This window comes from Heloderma suspectum, chromosome 3 (genome assembly GCF_057233095.1).
Source record: "Heloderma suspectum isolate Gila_16-S chromosome 3, 16-S_ref, whole genome shotgun sequence".
In the NCBI taxonomy this organism is placed as follows: Eukaryota; Metazoa; Chordata; class Lepidosauria; order Squamata; family Helodermatidae; genus Heloderma; species Heloderma suspectum.
Window position 1 is genome coordinate 237,193,785 of NC_139460.1, and position 20,568 is coordinate 237,214,352.

General features: G+C 41.8%; 1 protein-coding gene across 2 annotated transcripts in view; it reads right to left on the reverse strand.

The window, feature by feature from the left end:
- Nucleotides 1-20,568, reverse strand: part of FANK1 (fibronectin type III and ankyrin repeat domains 1) — a 97,066-nt gene that overhangs the window by 60,653 nt on the left and 15,845 nt on the right. For both annotated transcript variants that reach the window (XR_014788778.1, XM_084841464.1), the window contains exons 4-8: nt 15,477-15,558; nt 14,069-14,143; nt 12,131-12,196; nt 4,769-4,934; nt 458-601 (exon numbers count right to left, since the gene is read on the reverse strand). Coding sequence is in view for 1 of the 2 variants with exons in the window: in XM_084841464.1 (XP_084697590.1) it covers nt 458-601; nt 4,769-4,934; nt 12,131-12,196; nt 14,069-14,143; nt 15,477-15,558 (533 nt within the window). In the remaining variant the exon portion in view is untranslated. The remainder of the gene's footprint in view (nt 1-457; nt 602-4,768; nt 4,935-12,130; nt 12,197-14,068; nt 14,144-15,476; nt 15,559-20,568) is intronic.

Consider the following 20,568-nt stretch of genomic DNA (forward strand, 5'->3'; position numbering starts at 1 on the left):
TGGATTTGGAATTACTTCTCACACAGTACCCTTCCATGAGCTCAGAGAAAGTGACTCAGTTTGCACATCATAACCAGTTCTTGGGTTGTTTAGCCCAGGAATTGGGGGTGCATGGGAGTGAGCAAGCATGCTGCCTTCCAACTACTTGCCACTTCTGCTTTTGTTGGGTTGACTCTGGGTTGTTTAACCCCTAAAGGTCTGGGTTCAGACATCATGAAGCAACCCAAGAACAGGGCATTCCTTGGTTGTTAACTGAAAGCAGAAGCAGGTGGGAACCAGCACACTCATTTATGGGTGTACACACACAAACAACCCATAGTTTGATTGCCCAAATCAGGTAATTCCTTCCATGAGTAGAAGAAGCTTTCTGCGAGGGGAAGGGCACTTTTAGATCCAAGCCAATCTCTCCCTCTTTACTGGAAAACATGTTAGCACATCAATTATTGACAGAGCATACCATTAAAGGTGTCTTGCCATCTTTATCTTTTACATTCACATCAGCTCCAGCATCTATTAAAAGTGTGGCCACATCTGCTTTTCCTGTAATTGCACATAGTCTCACCAGTGGAGTCCACTCCAATCCTGTGTCTTTAGGATCAACCTGTTACAGAAAGAAAGTTCTTCTGTGAAACATGAATTCAATGACAATGGAAATGGCATCTGTTCTTTTGAATACCTGCTGAGCTATTACCTACCTCAGTGTCTACCTTCCCTGCTTGTTCCATTAGTTTACTTCTAATTTTGCTCTGTATTGTACAGTTCTCTGTACCTGAAACAGCCTCATCAACCTGATTCACTCTGTTGTTATAACTTACTTCACAATCTATTCTTTACATATAATCTCTCCTACCACTTAACATTGTCAGTGCCTTCTTCTACCAGGTAAGGTGTCTCATGTTTACAACTTCACTATCAATAGTACACCTTTGTTTTCCCTCTTCATCCTCTCCATTTTACTTTGATTGAATGCCTCTTGGCAAGGAGGATCATAGAATCATAGAACAGTAGGGTTGGAAGGGGCCTACAAGGCCATCGAGTCCAACCCCCTGCTCAATGCAGGAATCCAAGTCAGAGCATCCCCGACAGATGGCTGTCCAGCCTCGTCTTGAAGGCCTCCAGTCTGGGAGAGCCCACCACCTCCCTAGGTCATTGGTTCCATTGTCATATTGCTCTAATGGTTAGGAAGTTTTTCCTGATGTTCAGCCGGAATCTGGCTTCCTGTAGCCCATTATTCTGTGTTTTGCACTCTGGGATGATCGAGAAGAGATCCTGGCCTTCTTCTCTGTGACAACCTTTCAAGTACTTGAAGAGCACTATCCTATCTCGCCTCAGTCTTCTCTTCTCAAGGCTAAACGTGCCCAGTTCTTTCAGTCTCTCTTCACAGGGCTTTGTTTCCAGTCCCCTGATCATCTTTGTTGCCCTCCTCTGAACCCTCTCCAGCTTGTCTGCATCCTTCTTCAAGTGTGGTGCCCAGAACTGGACACAGTACTCCAGATGAGGCCTAGCCAGTGCTGAGTAGAGGGGAACTAGTACTTCACGGGATTTGGAAGCTATGCTTCTATTAATGCAGCCCAAAAGAGCATTTGCCTTCTTTGCAGCCACATCACATTGTTGGCTCATATTCAGCTTGTGATCTACAACAATTCCAAGATCCTTCTCGCTTGTAGTGTTGTTGAGCCACGTATCCCCCATCTTGTAACTGTGCATTTGATTTCTTTTTCCTAGGTGCAGAACTTGGCATTTATCCCTATTAAATTTCATTCTGTTGTTTTCTGACCAGCGCTCCAGTCTATCAAGACCACTTTGAGTTTTGTTTCTGTCTTCCAAAGCTATCCCGCCCAATTTTGTGTCATCTGCAAATTTGATCAGCATTCCCTGCACCTCCTCCTCCAAGTCACTAATAAAAATGTTGAAGAGCACTGGGCCCAGGACTGAACCCTGCAGTACCCCGCTCGTTACCTCTCCCCAGTTTGAGAAGATCCCATCGATAAACACTCTTTGAGTCCGATTCTGTAGCCAATTGTGGATCCACCAGATCGTTGTTTCATCTAGCCCACTTTGAGCTAGTTTGTTCATCAGGATATCATGGGGCACTTTGTCGAAAACTTTGCTGAAGTCGAGGTATATGATGTCTACAGCACTCCCACAGTCCACAAGGGAGGTTACTTGATCAAAAAATGAGATCAGATTTGTCTGGCAGGATTTGTTCTTGACAAATCCATGTTGGCTTCGAGTAATGCTCTGACTTGGATTCCTGCATTGAGCAAGGGGTTGGACTCGATGGCCTTGTAGGCCCCTTCCAAACCTACTATTCTATGGTTCTATGATTCTAATCACTGCATTGTTTTCAAGGGGCTTACAGATGGATTGCTTTATCATCTGCTTCAGAATTATCCCAGGGATTGATGTTAGACTGACTGGTCTGTAGTTCCCAGGTTCCTCCTTTTTACCCTTTTTGAAGATAGGGACAACATTAGCCCTCCTCCAGTCATCGGCACTTCACTCCATGATTTCTCAAAGAGAATAGACAGTGGTTCTGAGAGTTCTTCTGCCAGTTCCTTTATTACTCTAGGGTGCAGTTCATCTGGCCCTGGAGATTTGAACTCAACGGAATTTGGTGTTCCTTGACCGTATGTCTATCGATCTCAAGCCGCAATCCTGCTCCATCAGCCTGTACTTCGCCTTTGCCAGGGGGGTCATAGACTCTTTTGGGAGAAGACTGAGCCAAAGTAGGAATTGAGCACCTCTGCTTTTTCTTTGTCATCTGTTATCGTTTTGCCATCCTTATTTAATAGCTGAACCACCATTTCTTTCCTCTGTCTTTTACTATTCACATAGCTGAAGAAAGCCTTTTTGTTGCTTTTAGCACCCCATGCTAGCCTCTGCTCGTTCTCAGCTTTAGCCTTCCTGACACCATCCCTGCAATTCTGTGATACCTGCCCGTACTCTTCCTTTGTTGCTTGGCCTTCCTTCCACTTCCTATATGTGTCGTTTTTTGTTTTCAGGTCATCTCTAAGCTTTTTGTGAAGCCACATTGGCTTTTGCTTCCCTTAGAACCAAGAACTGAAGTACAACATGGTCGCTTTCCCCCAGAGTTCCTGTAACTGCTACTTGATCCACTAAGTCATCTCTGTTGGTTAGGATCAAGTTAAGGATAGCCAATCCTCTAGTTCCTTCCTCTACTTTCTGTAGGAGGAAGTTATCCGACACACAAGTCAGGAATTTCCTGGAGGGGCCATGTTTTGCAGAATTTGTCTCCCAACAAATATCAGGAAAATTGAAGTCCCCCATTACTACTACATCATGCTTCCTTGAAACGTTAGCTATTTGCTTTTCAAAAGTTTCATCCTCGTCTTCTCCTTGATTGGGTGGCCGGTAGTAGAGTCCGACCACCAGGTTCCTTTTATTCTTTGCTCCATTTATTTTGATCCAGATACTCTCGATGGGGCTACCAAGCTCCTCCTCCGGTATTTCTGTGCAGAGATATGTATTTTTCACATACAGTGCAACCCCACCTCCCTTTCTGTTCCTCCTGTTCTTTTTGAACAAGTTATATCCTTCAATTGCTGTATTCCAGTCATGAGAGTCATCCCACCAAGTCTCAGTTACACCTATCAAGTCATAATTTCCCTCTTGTGCGTTTGTCCATTGTTACCCCCAACTTTACATCTCCCTTCCCCGTAGGATTCAGTTTAAAGCCCTCCTGTTGACGTTCTTCATGTTGTGGCCAAACACATTCTTCCCATCCTTTGTGAGGTGCAACCTATCCCTTGCCAACAGCCCATCTTCCAGGAAGTATAGCCCGTGGTCCCAGAATCCAAATATCTCGCACCGGCAACACCTCCATAGCCAGTCATTCACCCGGAGTATTTTTCTTTCCCTTTCTATCTCTCTTCTAACTACTGGAAGGATGGATGAGAAAACTATCTGGGCCCCAAAGTTCTTGAGTTTCCTTCCCAAAGCTTCAAAGTTTGTTTTACTGTTACTGTTTTCTGAATAGTGCACTACATGCTGTGCATAAACGTGTAGTAGTAACAGCCGAAGTAGTCATAATGTTAGTGGTCAAGAATAGTGGCCTATTCATATTTTAAACTTAAATTTCACATATTTTTCTTTTTACCTTTCCAGATGTTGCCCATAGATAATTTGTGTGATTAGGTTCTTCAAATTGACTATATTACATTTGATCCTGATTTTGCCATATAAATTATTAACATATTTGTGAAATATTTTAATTTATATATTCAATATATATTGAATATATTGAATGTATTCAATTCAATTTCCATTTGTGTATTTCAATTTAGGGGGTCATCTTGTTGCTTTCTGGCCCATAGTGGAGAGCTTTTCAGGAGGCTGCAGTGGGGAGCAGGGGGTGGGAAAGACCCACTGTGCAAGCAGTTTCCATTCATGCACACTCTGACACCAACCCATTTGTACTTTTCCCCAACATTAGAATACAATTACTTGACTTGTTTGTTTGCTTCAGGCTCAAGTGTCCTCTACTATTTTATCAGTACTGGCAACAATGATGAACAGGACTAAAAATAATTATAAGATTTCCAATAGGAAAACCAACCTCCTGATACTTTGCAGTATACAAGATTAGATACAATTACAATAGTCAATAAAAATTAAAGCAATATAAAGGCTTCCCTAAGCAGGTAATACATTTTCTCTATAACTTTTGCACATTAGTGATGCACTAATCTGAACAACTGCTATAAATCACTTTTTTTCCCTTATGTCACATAGATGAACCCCATACCTCACATCCATCCTGGATCATCCACTCAATAACATCACAGTGCCCTCCGTCCGCAGCCCAGTGCATAGGTGTACATCCCCCAAGGTCTCTGGATTGCCAGGAAGTTCCTTGGCTTCTGAGATACTGAACAATGTCCAGGTGACCAGCAAAACAAGCTATCATTAAACTGTAAATTAAAAACACTTATTAAAATAAAAATAGTCATTTTGCATGGTTGTTAGGAATGAAAATTAAATCATTAAGTAATGCCTACTCTGGTGTAAAAACTGTTCTAGTTGAATATTGGATTTCTGCTAAGATCTCCAATCTTTATTATTGTATACTGCTATAATGGATGTGTGTCTTTGAGCTTTTCTACACAGGCATTTATTGTGCACTCACCATTCCTTACTCATGGTTGTTTACAGGTTCTTTAGATGACTTTGTGACCCTCCAGTTTCGATTCTGTTATTTTACTGAATGCATGTTCAGTAAGTTTTTTTAGAGCAGGAAAAATGCAGTATTATTTAAAGAAAGTGGAAGAAAACGCTATTTCTACTTGTGCATTTGCACTATTCCACTATACCACAGTGCCACCTAGAGGTTATATAGCTGAAAAACAGGAAAGGAACACTCTCCATGCAGTGCTTGTATTTCAATTCTGCAATGAAACCGAAAGTAGATAAGTGGATTAACAGCCTTGTGTAGAAAAGCTCATTATCTCATCAGTTGTGATTGTGTTGATTTTGTGTTTTCTGGTGCATGATTTCTATCCCTTTCTTTATGACTGGGTAAGAACTGCCTTCCCACTACCCCAAATGCTAGATAAGGAGTAACTCCTTTGCATTTTACAATAAGCCTTTATTCCCTGGAGCACCAGGGATCTTCTCCTCTGTACACTAGCATGTGAGAGAGTTGCTTTTCCAAGGGACCTACACTGGTGGATAGGTGGGGAGCCCATTTTGCCTCGGTCCTGGACCTCAGAATGTCAGAAATGGAAGGATCAACCTCATTAGAAATGGAAGTTGCTGATAGTAATGTGGTTTTCACTGATGTCACCCACCCATGCAGAAGGTGTTGTTGGAGGAATATGGATACTAGCTGTGTGGACCAATTTTATTTAATTACACTTATATCCCACCTTCTTCCCCCATGGAACGCAAGGCTGAGTACATAGGATTCCCAGGTGGTCTCCCATCTAGTCACTACTTGGACCCAGACATGCTTAGCTTCAGCAAGATAGCTGTATCATGTACCTTCAGGCTATACCCTGGGACTACTTGCAAGAGCTGGTAAAAGTCAGCTATGACCAGCAGGAACTGTTTCTATTTGTTGGCTACAAATGTGCTGCTTGTTGTTGTTTTCAGAGGAGAAAATGCCCTAAATCAGTGGAAGACTGATGTCATCCAAAAAACAAACTACAACGATTCTCTTGGTAAAGTAGTTTAAGTGACTGCCTTGTACTCCCATGATGACTTGAATGATATATATTCAGAAAAACCATAACCAATAAAAACTGAGGGAGATTGACCAAGATGGGCTTTACCAGAAATGGGCTGAGAAGACTTTTCTGAAAGTTATTTTAGGTTGCAATCCAATGTGGAGAGGTGGCCGCCTATCCAATGCAGGGTGGGCAGAGTGCAGAGGGGATCTTCTTCGTGCTCCAGCCGCCTTGCACTTGCAGCTACGAGGAAGATTTTGGCTGACTAGCTATGGGGCCTCGGAGCGGTGGGGGGGGAGGCCAGATGACACATAGGAAGCATCGTACCAGCACTTCTGCACTCCCTGCCCCCCCTTGGCCTCAGGAATGCCCCTTTTTGCCCTGCTGTGCTCTGCTCTTCCCCTTCATGGATCACTGCCTTGTTGTGGCGAAGGGGCTTGCGTAACTCAGTGAAGCCATAAGCTATGCCGTGCAGGGCCACCCAAGACGGACAGGTCATGGCAGAGAGTTCTGACAAAATGTGGTCCACTGGAGAAGGACATGGCAACCCACTCCAGTATTCTTGCCAAGAAAACCCCATGGAACGTATCACAAGGCTAAAAGAGATGACGCCGGAAGATGAGCCCCTCAGGTCGGAAGGTGTCTAATATACTACTGGGGAAGAGCAGAGGGTATTTCCAAGTAGCACCAGAAAGAGTGAAGCGGCTGGGCCAAAGCTGAAAGGACACTCAGCTGTGGATGTGTCTGGTGGTGAAAAGAAAATCCGATGCTGTAAAGAACAATATTGTTTAGGAACCTGGAATGTAAGATCAATGAATCAAGGTAAGCTGGAGGTGGTCAAACATGAGATGGCAAGACTGAACATCGACATCTTGGGAATCAGCCAACTAAAATGGACAAGCATGGGCGAATTTAATTCAGGTGACCATCGTATCTCCTACTGTGGGCAAGAATCCCTTAGAAGAAATGGAGTAGCACTCATAGTCAACAAAAGGGTGGGAAAAGCAGTCCTGGGGTACAATCTTAAAAATGATAGAATGATCTCAGTACGAATCCAAGGCAAACCATTCAACATCACAGTAATTCAAGTCTATGCCCCAACCACTGAGGCCGAAGAAGCTGAGGTTGATCGGTTCTATGAAGACCTACAACACCTTCTAGAACTAACACCAAAAAAAGGTGTCCTCTTCATCATAGGGGATTGGAATGCTAAAGTAGGAAGTCAAGAAATCACCGGGATAACAGGCAGGCATGGCCTTGGTATACAAAATGAAGCAGGACAAAGGCTAATAGAGTTTTGCCAAGAGAACACGCTGATCACAGCAAACACTCTTTTCCAACAGCACAAGAGGCGACTCTACACATGGACATCACCAGATGGTCAATATCGAAATCAGATTGATTATGACCTTTGCAGCCAAAGATGGAGAAGCTCCATACAGTCAGCAAAAACAAGACCTGGAGCTGACTGTGGCTCAGATCATGAGCTTCTTATTGCAAAATTTTGGCTTAAATTGAAGAATGTAGGGAAAACCACTAAACCGTTCAGGTATGACCTAAATCATATCCCTTATGAATATACAGTGGAGGTGAGGAATAGATTTAAGGGATTAGACCTGATAGACAGAGTGCCTGAGGAACTATGGATGGAGGTCTGTAACATTGTTCAGGAGGTAGCAACTCAATCCATCCCAAAGAAAAAGAAATGCAAGAAAGCCAAGTGGCTGTCTGATGAGGCTTTACAAGTAGCTGAGGAAAGAAGGAAAGCGAAAAGCAAGGGAGAAAGGGGAAGATCTATCCAACTGAATGCAGAGTTCCAGAGAATAGCAAGGAGAGACAAGAAGGCCTTCTTAAATGAACAATGCAACGAAATCGAGGAAAACAACAGAATGGGAAAGACTAGAGATCTCTTCAAGAAAATCGGAGATCTCAAGGGAACATTTTGTGCAAAGATGGGCATGATAAAGGACCAAGAAGGCAGGGACCTAACAGAAGCAGATGAGATGAAGAAGAGGTGGCAAGAATACACAGAAGAACTATACAGCAAAGATCTTAATGTCCCTGATAGCCATGATAGTGCGGGCACTGAACTTGAGCTGGACATCCTCGAGAGTAAAGTCAAGTGGGCCTTAGGAAGCATTACTAACAACAAAGCTAGCCGAGATGACAGTATTCCAGCTGAGCTACTGAAAATCCTAAAAGACGATGCTGTTAAAGTGCTGCACTCAATATGCCAACAAATTTGGAACACTCAACAGTGGCCACAAGACTGGAAAAGGTCAGTTTACATTCCAATTCCAAAGAAGGGCAATGCCAAACAGCGTTCAAACTACCGTACAATTGCGCTCATTTCACATGCCAGCAAGGTGATGCTCAAAATCCTACAAGCTAGGCTTCAGCAGTATGCGAACTGAGAACTACTGGAAGTACAAGCTGGGTTTCGAAGAGGCAGAGGAACTAGAGATCAAATCGCCAACTTTCGCTGGATCATGGAGAAAGCAGGAGAATTCCAGAAAAACGTCTATTTCTGCTTCATTGACTACGCTAAAGCCTTTGATTGTGTGGATCACAATGAACTCTGGCAAATTCTGAAATTGATGGGGGTACCAGGCCACTTTACCTGTCTCCTGAGAAACCTGTACGAGGGTCAAGAAGCAACAGTAAGAACCAGACATGGAACAACCGATTGCTTCAAAATTGGGAAAGGAGTACAACAAGGCTGCATATTGTCACCCTGCTTATTTAATTTATATGCAGAGTACATCATGAGAAACGCCGGGTTGGATGAATCACAGGTTGGAATTAAGATTGCTGGGAGAATTATCAACAACCTCTGATATGCAGATGTTACCACCCTAATGGCAGAAAGTGAAGAGGATCTCAAGAGCCTCTTGTTGAGGGTGAAAGAGGAGAGTGCAAAAGCTGGTTTGAAACTCAACATTAAAAAAACGAAGATCATGGCATCTGGCCCCATCATGTCCTGGCATATGGAAGGGGAAGAAATGGAAGCAGTGACAGATTTTATTTTCTTGGGCTCCAAGACCACTGCAGATGGCGACTGTAGCCATGAAATTAAAAGACGCTTGCTCCTTGGGAGGAAAGTTATGGCAAACCTAGACAGCAGAGTAAGAAGCAGAGATATAACCTTGCCAACAAAGGTTCGTATAATCAAAGCTATGGTTTTCCCAGTAGCAACGTATAGCTGTGAGAGCTGGACTATAAGGAAGGCTGAGCGCCGAAGAATTGATGCTTTTGAACTGTGGTGCTGGAGAAGACACTTATGAGTCCCCTGGACTGCAAGGAGGTCAGGTCAGTCAATCCTAAAGGAAATCAACCCTGAGTGCTCATTGGAAGGACAGATACTGAAGCTGAAGTTCAAATATTTTGGCCACCTAATGCAAAGAGAAAACTCTCTGGAAAAGACCCTGATGCTGGGAAAGACTGAGGGCAAAAGGAGAAGGGGATGGCAGAGGATGAGATGGCTAGATAGCATCACTGATGCAATGAATATGGACTTGAGCACACTCCGGGAGAGAGTGGAGGACAGGAAGGCCTGGTGTGCTATGGTCCATGGGGTCACGAAGAGTCGGACACGACTGAACGACTGAACAACAACAGCTCTGCTCTTCCATGCCCAGATCCTGGGGCAAACCGTGTCTCTTACAAGGTGGCGGGTGCAGGGGGGCAGTGTTGTGGGAACTGACCTCAGAGCATGGGCCGTCTAGTGGTCATAGGATTGCACCCTTATTGCTTTTATTTGCTAAGGATTTTAAGACGTTTTTCCTATCCACAGGAAACAAAATTTGGAAACCACTGATGTAATTACTAATACATTATCTGTAAGACAGATCCCTTCATAGAGAATATGTAAACAAGCTGTTAGCAGAGCTTATTAACAGTCCTAGAAGGAATTTGTAGTATAAAATCAAACGTAGTATCAAATTGTCTAGTTGAGCAATTTAGACTGATAAATAAAAAATAAAATAAGCTTTATTTTATAAGGAGAGCCTTTATGAAAAGGCATTACAGAGTTGGTAAAAACAGCCAATTAATAATTAATAATAATTATTATTACAATTAATAAATTAATTATTACAATTAATAAATTAATAATAATTAATAAATAATTATTTATTATTCTAAGAAATAAAATTGGAGAGCAGTTTCATAGTAACTGGTATTATCTGCAGTTCAGCACGTATCACTAAGGAGTCTGCTGATTCTTTTGAGTCATTACTTCATTTTCATGCTTTCATAGACAACAAAACACTAGACTCCAACTGATGACACACAATATTGACTTCAATGCAAGAGATTTAAGCTTTCCCAACTGCAGAGATCAGCCAACATTACATACTGGGGACATGTAGTATCATTTATAAAGCACCTATAAAAACAGAGCTTCCCTCTTATAGGCTGGAATCCTATATCAATTTACCTGGGAATAAGCCCTTCTGAACTCAGTGGGACTTACTTCTAAATACAAATGTACTGGATTGTTCTCAAGAATACCATCCTATGGGGGGATGGGCAGAGTGAGGGGAAATCTTAGATAACACTGGGTAAAATTCAATAAATATTAGTAACATAAATAAATAAAAATAACTCATTTAGCATTCAAGAAGATTCTCCTATTTTGAAGACCAAATCCCACACTAAATGGCACAAGCAGGAAGTGCCCAAAGAGTTTATGATCAAAACAGGCATGAGAGTGACCAGGAATAGTCAAATGAAGAGAGAGCCAGAAGAGAGTCATTAAAATAAACAAAACAAATATAACTCGTTTAGAATTCAAGAAGATTCACCTGTTTGGAAGACACTTATAATACGGTACTATCCAGACTAAATGCCATAAGCAGAACGCTCCCAAAGAGTTTACAGTCACCAGATATGAGTGTGACCAGGAATTGTCAAATAAATAGTTAGAAGGGAGTATGAGATGTCAACAGAGGAGCAGGTGAGATGAGATGAGGCTTGGGGGGGCTCAGGAAAAGTTCTGATAAGGAAATGTCTTAAGAAGAGAAGTGGTTTGATGAATCAAAAGAACAACGCTTTTTGGCAGAGAAATCACTGACTAAAGGGTAAAACAACTCTATTCCTGAGAAATTTGCCATTGGCATAATCCCACACCTGATGAACCTGACAGTATTATGGTCTTGACTTCATAAAATTACTAACATTGATTTCACTTAAATGGATTCAATAGGACCATTACGAGGAAAGTACTTTGTACTGCTGATTTCCATTACAATTTTGATAACTGGGAGAACACAAATGTACAGGACAATGGAAAAAATATGTATTCTAACAGGGCACCTTTTTCATAATATCTGAGTTATACATGACCTTCAGAACTGAACAAGTATTAATTTGCAGCAGTTTTTCAGCCTCTTTGCTTTATGCATCACTAATTATGTATCATCTGCTTTTAAATCTGGTACCACACATATAAACAGCATATCGGAGTCACATAAAATGTTAGCAATACTATACCTAATGTATCATTTTGAAAGATGAAAGGGGAGGGGGGGTTACACAAAATAGTGTAAAATGCCTAACAATTATTTCTACATATCTAGTTTACCAATTTCATTCCTAATTCTGCTTGACTTTGTTCTGACTTGAAATTTCATTCACAAGTAAACATTAGTGCAAGTAAATATTGATACTTTCAAATCTTTTCATTCTAGTCTGCAATTAAATTTCTCTAGAAAACACCAAGAATGATGGCATAATATGGTTTCCCTGAAGAGCAAGCACAATGCAATTTATCCTACCTACACTGCCCTGAGCAATGTTGATACAGGCAGTACATATGTATGTATCACAGTACCACAGTGTAACCCCCAAGCACATATGTTTATATTAGAGATAATTTTGGACTCCACTATATTACCTAATTCCCTATATTCTCTCATAAACCTATATACTGCATTTATTACCTGTCTTTTCCACTGGAATTCTTCTTGTTCACATCTGCTCCATTTTCTACCAAAATTTGTGCAAGTCTACATATAAAACATATAAAATTTATTTTATATATATATATATATATAATAAAATATTTTCCATGTAGTAATGTATGCCTGTGAGAGCTGGACTATAAGGAAGGCTGAGCGCTGAAAAACCGACGCTTTCGAACTGTGGTGCTGGAGAAGACTCTTACAAGTCCCCTGGACTGCAATGAGGTCAAATCAGTCCATCCTAAAGGAAATCAACCCTGACTGCTCATCAGAAGGACAGATACTGAAGCTGAAGTGCAAATATTTTGGCCACCTAATGCGAAGAGAAAACTCTCTGGAAAAGACCCTGATGCTGGGGAACACTGAAGGCAAAAGGAGAAGGGGACGGCAGAGGATGAGATGGCTAGATAGCATCACTGATGCAATGAATATGGACTTGAGCACGCTCCGGGAGAGAGCGCAGGACAGGAAGGCCTGGCGTGCTATGGTCCATGGGGTTACGAAGAGTTGGACACGACTGAATGACTGAACAACAACAACATATAAAACATTCACATCATATTATTTTCCACAACCAAGTTGTTTTGCCACAATAAAACAAAACATAGATACTAATTTTGTTGGCTGCTACAGTAAGAAATTATTAACTTAAAAATAAACCACAATCTTCAAACAATTTACAAGCTCATACACCATACTGAAATCATTTATAAACTAACAACATATCTATTAAGTCAATTTATCCATTGACTAGAATACTGGATAAAATCTTTGGTTCAAATCACAACTTGATCTACAACTAACTAGAAGATTTGGAACAAGAGAAAATGACTGTCTTTCAGTCTTAGGCCACATCTACATGGAGACGCCATATGAGGTGATTCCATTTAAATCTGGTTTTCAACTAATCAAATTTGCTTCTTGTGTGGCATATGAATACAACGCCAGTAAAGCGGTGTGTTCATTGGAGAAAGCCCTGCTTTCTTGGGGCAAACGGTACCAGAAACCACATTCGCTAGAGGTTGTGCGGGTGGAGTCTCTTGAGTAGAGCTGAATATCATCAACTACATAGGTGTGAGGCAGCAAATGACTGGAGGCTGGCTGCCCACCCCCTTTCCACTCCCACAGTCAGTGAAGTGCAACTGAAGAGAGTTATTTCGGATTAAGCATGTTTATCCACTGGCTCCCCACCCCCCAGCCACCATTTCTCAGCAGGAATAAGGGTCATTGACCCACACAACTTTCCCTTCCACCAATCTGCGCTGTTTCCAGCAGCCCACACTGACGGCAGTTCAGGTCACACAGACCCCCAAGCAACCGCCCTGATGGGAAAATCCATCAGAAAACCAGTTTCCAAAAAAACAACACTCGGATAACACTAGAACAAACCATATATATTCCGAGGGTTGTTTAACCCTCAAATAACCCACAATGCCTAGGTTCACATGACACAACATGCTGTGGTGCGCCTCTGTCAAGTCTTGCATATTCAAAATGGCAGCTGGCACATGTCTCAGAGCTCCACAGGTGAATTAACCCATGGTGGCTTATTGTAATGTGTGAACCAGCCCACTGTAAGATCCAGAACAACTTTATCTGGCCCTCAGTGGCTCTACCAAAAATGTGACTCTTTTTTCAAATTGTAAGCAACAGGGAGATTACCCACTTTAAAGTTGCATATATAGTTTTTGGATTTTGTATGAAATACATGTAACTATACATATGTAACCAGGTCAGTGAGTCACCAATTGCTCATCCCTGATTTGAAAGCAAGATCATGTCAACTTCATATCCCTCAAAAAATCAGGAAGTTAACGAGAAGCATAATCAGTTAATCTGACCTGAGCGGAAAGCACTGGAGTATAAAACCAATTTTACAAAAGAAAAAGGTAAAAGAAAGGTTGTGATACTACCTACCTCGTATATCCTTTTTGTGAAGAAACCATCAAAGCTGAAAATCCTAGTTTATTAAGTGTATCTACTACCACTTTCCTTTTCAAAAAAGAAAGAGTACATTCATTATTGTTTTGTAAACATTCGGTCACAACTACAGTTCTTTCCCCAACATGTTTCTTATCCTGAAAGCTCCAGAGACAGCTGTATGTGTGCATGTGTGCAACATGGAGAAGGTTAGTGGCAGTGCAGAAATAAGAGGGGGATCCTGGGGTGACCTGCTGTAAGGTGGTACCAGCAGTGGCTACGCAGGACCTTTTAGGGCCTCTTCTCCCTCCCGCCATAGAGCGACAGTGCTGCAGTAGCGATATGGGGCCTTCTCAGCATGCCCTACCTCCAGCAAAGGAGTGGTGTTCGCCAGGCCCTGTGAGACCTTTTAGGCCCTCCCCCACTGCAGTGCTGCAATGCTCTAGTCCACCCACACACACTTACAATTTCTGTCTCGCCTCGCTTCTCTCTTTCTTTCCTGTGGAAGATTGACAGAGCCTTCAGGTGGCTTACAATGCCTGGGTGGCAAGTACTTCAGCCAGTGTCTATCACACTTCTGCTCTGCTTGGCCTCTTTCTCTGCCTGTTGCACAGCTCCCAATCTCAATGTGGCACTCATTACAAGATTTTGGAAGACACAGACATGTGGGGAGACCTGGAGCACTCCTTAACACACCCAAGGCTCATGCTCTGTCAGCTAGTGCCTCCCAACACCTCTGTGCTGACTGGCAAGCAGCATGGGCCTCTGACCTCATGTTCCTAGTTCTGCGCCATGCACTGCTAGCCAATCACAGCATCTGCACACCACTGATGTAGCAGTCCTCATGTTCCTGCTGCCATCTTGCAATGCCCACCTGCAAGAGCAACTGAGTCTCCCTTGGTTCATGCTCCATGGCAGCACTCTCTTATTTCCTAGTGCACAGCCTCAATGGCCATTACTACCTATCATAACTTTAAAAGATACTATGGTTTAGATCTACAGGCATTTCTGCTCCCTCATCTGACATCAACTCCCTAAAAAACCCTCCCTAAAATTGGGGCGGGGGAGCTTCTGAAGAAGCTTTTGAGGGAGGAGGTGCTGAACTATGAGAGACAAATATCAATTACATACCATGCCTGCTTTCTGCTTGTGCACGGTGGGGCAGGGCGGCTAAATCCAAGACAACGTTATGAAAATATATACAGCACTTATTTGTGTAACAGCATGGTAACTCACAATTAGAAATCTGCCACTTTGGGCTTATCATAACATATGCTGTTCACTATTTAGGAGGCTGGAAAATGTACTCCTTGTGACAGAGCACAACTCATCATGCAATTTTCATATTATCTTGTGTACGTTATGACATAGATATGGACATTTAAAAACATGAATAATTTCTCACCTTCCCTGAAGAATATTACGAACTTCATCTATATCATTCCTGCTTACAGCACGGTGGAGGTGGTCACCACTCATTGGTTCACCTAAAGAAGACAAAGCATGAAAGTATATGCAAAGTAGGTTAGAGAGATTTATTCTGCTGGTATTCTGACAGCTATTAAAACACTGTAGAATAAGTGATTAGCTTTCACATTTTTCAATACAGGATTTGGGTATCTCCCAAGTTTCTAAATTAAACAATAGGCCCTATATCATTGGTTTTGCAGATAGCCAAGCTGTTTAAAAGGTGACTTTGAAATCTGGTTCTTTTATCAGAGAACACAAGATTTTTTAAAAAACTTTAGGACCACCTTTCCAAAAAACCCCCCCAAACTCATGATGAATCAGAACATCTAAAATAAAATGCACGTCACTGAGTCTCTGTATTGCATTCAAAAGAGTAGCTAATGGTGTGAGCTAGGAAATGCCCAGTCCAAATTGCACCTCAATGACAAACTCATGAGGAAGCCCTAGGGCTTAGGCAATCCACTTGTTTTTCTGTCTCCCCCACCATCTGCAATATGTGGATGATAATAATATCAGGGTTGCTGTATAAATAATGCATGTGAAATGTGTTGGACACTGAAAAAGCAGATGTATGCTTTTATGTTTTCATTGTCCTTTATTATGCCTCTCTGCAGCCTTATTCTGATAAGGGCATAATGTTCTCATGGTGGCCAGTTTGGCTTTACAAAGCAATATATTTTGGAAAAAATGGTTATATTAGGAGCAAATAATTAAAGGAAACAATGAATTTAAATTGTACATTTTTTTCTTATCTCTGTGTAGTTGTATTAAAAACATCTGCACTCAATAAAACTTTCTGATGAGAAGCTCAAGCAAGGCTGACAGAAGTTCCTTACTGAAATTGGGTCCATACAATAAATGTAATCAACAAAAGGAACCTGGACAGGCAAAAGTCATGCTACGGTCTTCTGAAAGAAACCCTTCATGTAATGAAAAGGAACCATTTGCTTGCAGATGTGCAGAGCAATGTATTCTAGTGTGGCAATAAGAATTTTATTTATGGAACTGAAAGCTCTATTGATGGCTGCGAATAAATGATGAATTCATTGGTGAAGACATTCTCCAATTAACAAGCAGCAGCTGTTTGTCTTTCTATTTTAGGGAGTAATTGATTAAAATTGCACGCCTCATTTGAACAGGACTTTCTTGCACTTTACCTGAGCAAAAAAAACCTTTTTCACACCCCTTTTCAAAGTACTTGCCTTTCTGATTTATGAAGCTCCTTTCCAGCTGAATGCAAATTCTAAAACAAAAGCAATGTTTTGTTTTAATGCGCATATTCTTATCATGCACATCAAAACAATGAAGCTAAGAAATATGATTATGAATGGAGTGGCATCTATACATATAATAACACTGTAAGAAAACCTTGCTCAAGTTTTTGTACAAATGCATTACACGTTTGGAAAACAAACATTATGTGAAGTGCAATACTAGAATGAACTATGAACATCCCAAACACATAACTTCCCTTACTTTCAAAATAAAGATTTCAGCTCAGATATATTGGCCTTGGGATAATGTGAACAATTTATTTCAAGGTATTACCATTTGATTATTTCTGACAGTTACGTACTAATCAATGATGCATTGATTCATCAATGACAAATGATTCAGCATTATCTTTCTTTCATTGAAACCTTCAAGGCTGCACACCATTGGCTAGAACATGATTGGATGAAACTGGTGAATCAATTATCAGCTTTTGGCTGTGAACCTGCTTGAGCCTGCTCCTATGTCTATTAACTTCAACAGGACCTAGCCCTGATTCAAGGAAGGTGATTTAGATCTGCATACATCGCTGAGACTTGTGATAGATTCTTGAAGATGGAAATACACAGCACTTCTTTCCCAGCAGCAAATCCCAGACAAGCAATGTTTCTGTTGCCTCGAAACCTCTCACTAAGATGCCCTTCCATTGGTGTTGATGCCCTAGATGAGCATTGGTGCTGATGCTGTAGATCAAGGGTAGGCAATCTTTGTGTTCTAAATGTACGAAGTGCACCTAGAATTCTAGGTTAGTGACTGAGGAAATAAACCATTTATATTACCATAACCTCACACACCTCTGTGGGATTATTCTGTATTTTGTAAAACTGCAAACCGATACCTACTTAACTAGAAGTAAACCTAACTGAACTCAATGGGACTTACTTCTGTGTAGAACTGTACTGGAAAATATTTTTTCCTGCCTTTCACACATAATTTATTCCAGAGCAGTTTATAAAGTAGTTAATTTTAATTCTATCTTTTTGGCTTTTTAATGTATTTGAGTTACTGCCTATTCATGTTCATCCTGATGAAAAGAGAAGTTTATCATCTAATAGGCACCTACCACAATAGAGTGCATATTTAACTCAGTGCACATATCATACTTAAGTAAAAATCTATTTAGATCAACTTCAGGAAAATCTTTCCCCTTCTATAAAGAAATAATACTATGATTTTTATTGTCTAAAAACCAAATTTGTACAGCTAGATTTATGGATCAGCATGTCATTTTAATAATATAATTTAAAAATAGCAGTAGAAACACCATTTATCATGAGCTGTGAGCGAACAGATATCTGTCATATTATTTCTTGAGTATAAAATGTAGGTAAAATTGTAAGGAAACAATTTTGGAAAAAAAATGGCTAATAATATTAAAATGTACTAAGAAAATTGGTACAGATTGATGAATATGTTCCCCTGTTTGTAGCATCTGTCACAATTTTTGAAAGAAACGTGAAAGCAATTTATCTAATGAGAATGGGCTCCTCTTTGGTTATATGCTCTCTAAAATCTGAACTCTTTGGGGAAATTCAAAATCCAGGCAAAATTCAAAATTTGGTCCCTCATCTCACCCCTCCACAAATCACTGCAGAGGATACCCTAACATTCAGGGGGGATTTTTTTCACGAGGGTAGGAGGGTTGCTGCCAGATGGTGGATGGAAAAGCCCCTTATGCAAGCAGAAGTAAACGCAATCTACTTTGCATCCAGCCTTTATCTCATTTCTAAAAGGCCATACCACAACAACAGCCCATGACTGGACAATGTGCTAAGTAAACTACTGCATGGAGCTCCAACCAGGCTCTATTAGAATGTAACTAACTGAGTTTAGATCATATAAAGGTGCAATCCTATGCATGTTTATACAGAATAAAGTCCCACAACATGCACAGGGTTGCACTGTAAATCTCTGTTCTCTACTTTTCTTTCACCATATGCCAAGATGCCTTTCAAAGGGTTCCTCATGGTGAGTGATATCCTTTACTTGTTTCATTTTTAAGGTGTGATTATGCTTCTCTCATTCCCTTAGCTCAGGGGTCCCCAACCTTTTTGGATCCATGGGCACATTTGGGAATTTGAGACACTGCTGTGGGTACCACCACAAAATGCCTAATCAGTGGATCATTGCTTTGGCATCTACCTGTCGCGTCTATGGATCTTAGGCTGCATCTTATTCAGCAAAAACTTTTGTTTCATGTCTATGAGACACTGCAGTGTCTCTTTAATCAGGGATTGCCTAATTAGGCTCATTGCTGGTGGTGCAATACAGCTAATGATTCTTTTAAATCTATGTTTTGGCAATGCCTGGTAGTTGTTTGCGGGGGGTGGATATTACACAGATATTTTTTTTACTGGAACAGTCTTTAATATTCACTAATGTACATGCTCTTTTACGGTATTTACCTACTTCAAATAACCTGAATGGCCCTTGCAACAGACGCCCAAGGTTGAAACTGCTGCTGCTGAATGCCAGGTCGGTGAATGGTAAAACAACTGCTATCCAGGACTTGATCCAAGATGAGTACACTGACCTGGCCTGTATTACAGAGACCTGGTTGGATGAAGTGTAGGGGGGTAATCTCTCTCAGCTCTGCCCTCCAGGGTTCTCTGTCCAACAGCAGGCAAGACCTGGGGGGGCGGGGAGGTGGAGTGGCAGTGGTTTATCAGGGTTGGATCCCCCTGACCAGATGCCCTATCCTACAGTCTGCTGGGTTCGAGTGTGTGTATTTGAAGGTGGGTGCCCAGGACAGAATAGGGATTCTGTTGGTGTACCGTCTACCCCACTGCTCAACAGTCTCCCTTCCTGAGCTAGCCAGGGTAGTCTCGGGGTTGGGGTTGGAGACCCCTCGGCTTGTTGCGCTGGGGGATTTCAACATCCATGCTGAGGCTGCCCTGTTGGGAGTGGCTCAGGACTTCATGTCTGCCATAACAACCATGGGTTTGTCCCAAAAGGTATCTGGCCTCACCCATGCTGCTGGGCACACCCTGGCCCTCTTTTTCTCTGCTGGATGGGGTGATAGTGATCTGAGAGTGGAGGAACTCTCTACAGTTCCATTGTCATGGACAGACCACTCCCTGGTGGGGTTTAGACTTGCTAGCACTCAGAATCTCTGCAGGGGTGGAGGGCCCATTAAGATGGTTCAACCCAGGAGCCTACTCTGAATGGTTTCCTGACAGCTCTTGGGGATTTTCCCGTTGCCGCCGCAGGTGATTCTGTCAAAGCCCTGGTCGATCTCTGGAATAGGGAAATGACCAGGGCCGTGGACATAATCACTCCTGAACATCCTCTCTCACGAAGTGGAGTCACACCAGCACCCTGGTTCTCTAGGGAGCTGACGGTGATGAAACGAGTGAGAAGATGAATAGAGTGACATTGGCAGAAAACAGACTGAATCTGATCGAACATGGGCTACAGCCTATTTGAAGGCCTACTCTGTGGCAATATGGGCAGCAAAAAAAAAAAAATCTGCCACTATTGCGTCTGCAAAGAGTCATCCAGCGGAGCTGTTTCGAGTGGTTAGGGGTATTTTACACACCAGCCCACAAGAGAATTTAAACCTCTCAACAGCCCACTGTAAACAATTTGCTCAGCAGTTTGCAGACAAAATCACTCAGATCCGCTCTGACTTGGACGCTATAGTTGATACAGACCCAGTGGATGTAACTTTGCCCCCTGCTTGTCCAGTGTTATTGGATACTTTTCAATTTGTACAGCCTGAGGATGTGTACAGGATCCTGGGAGAGGTGAGAGCC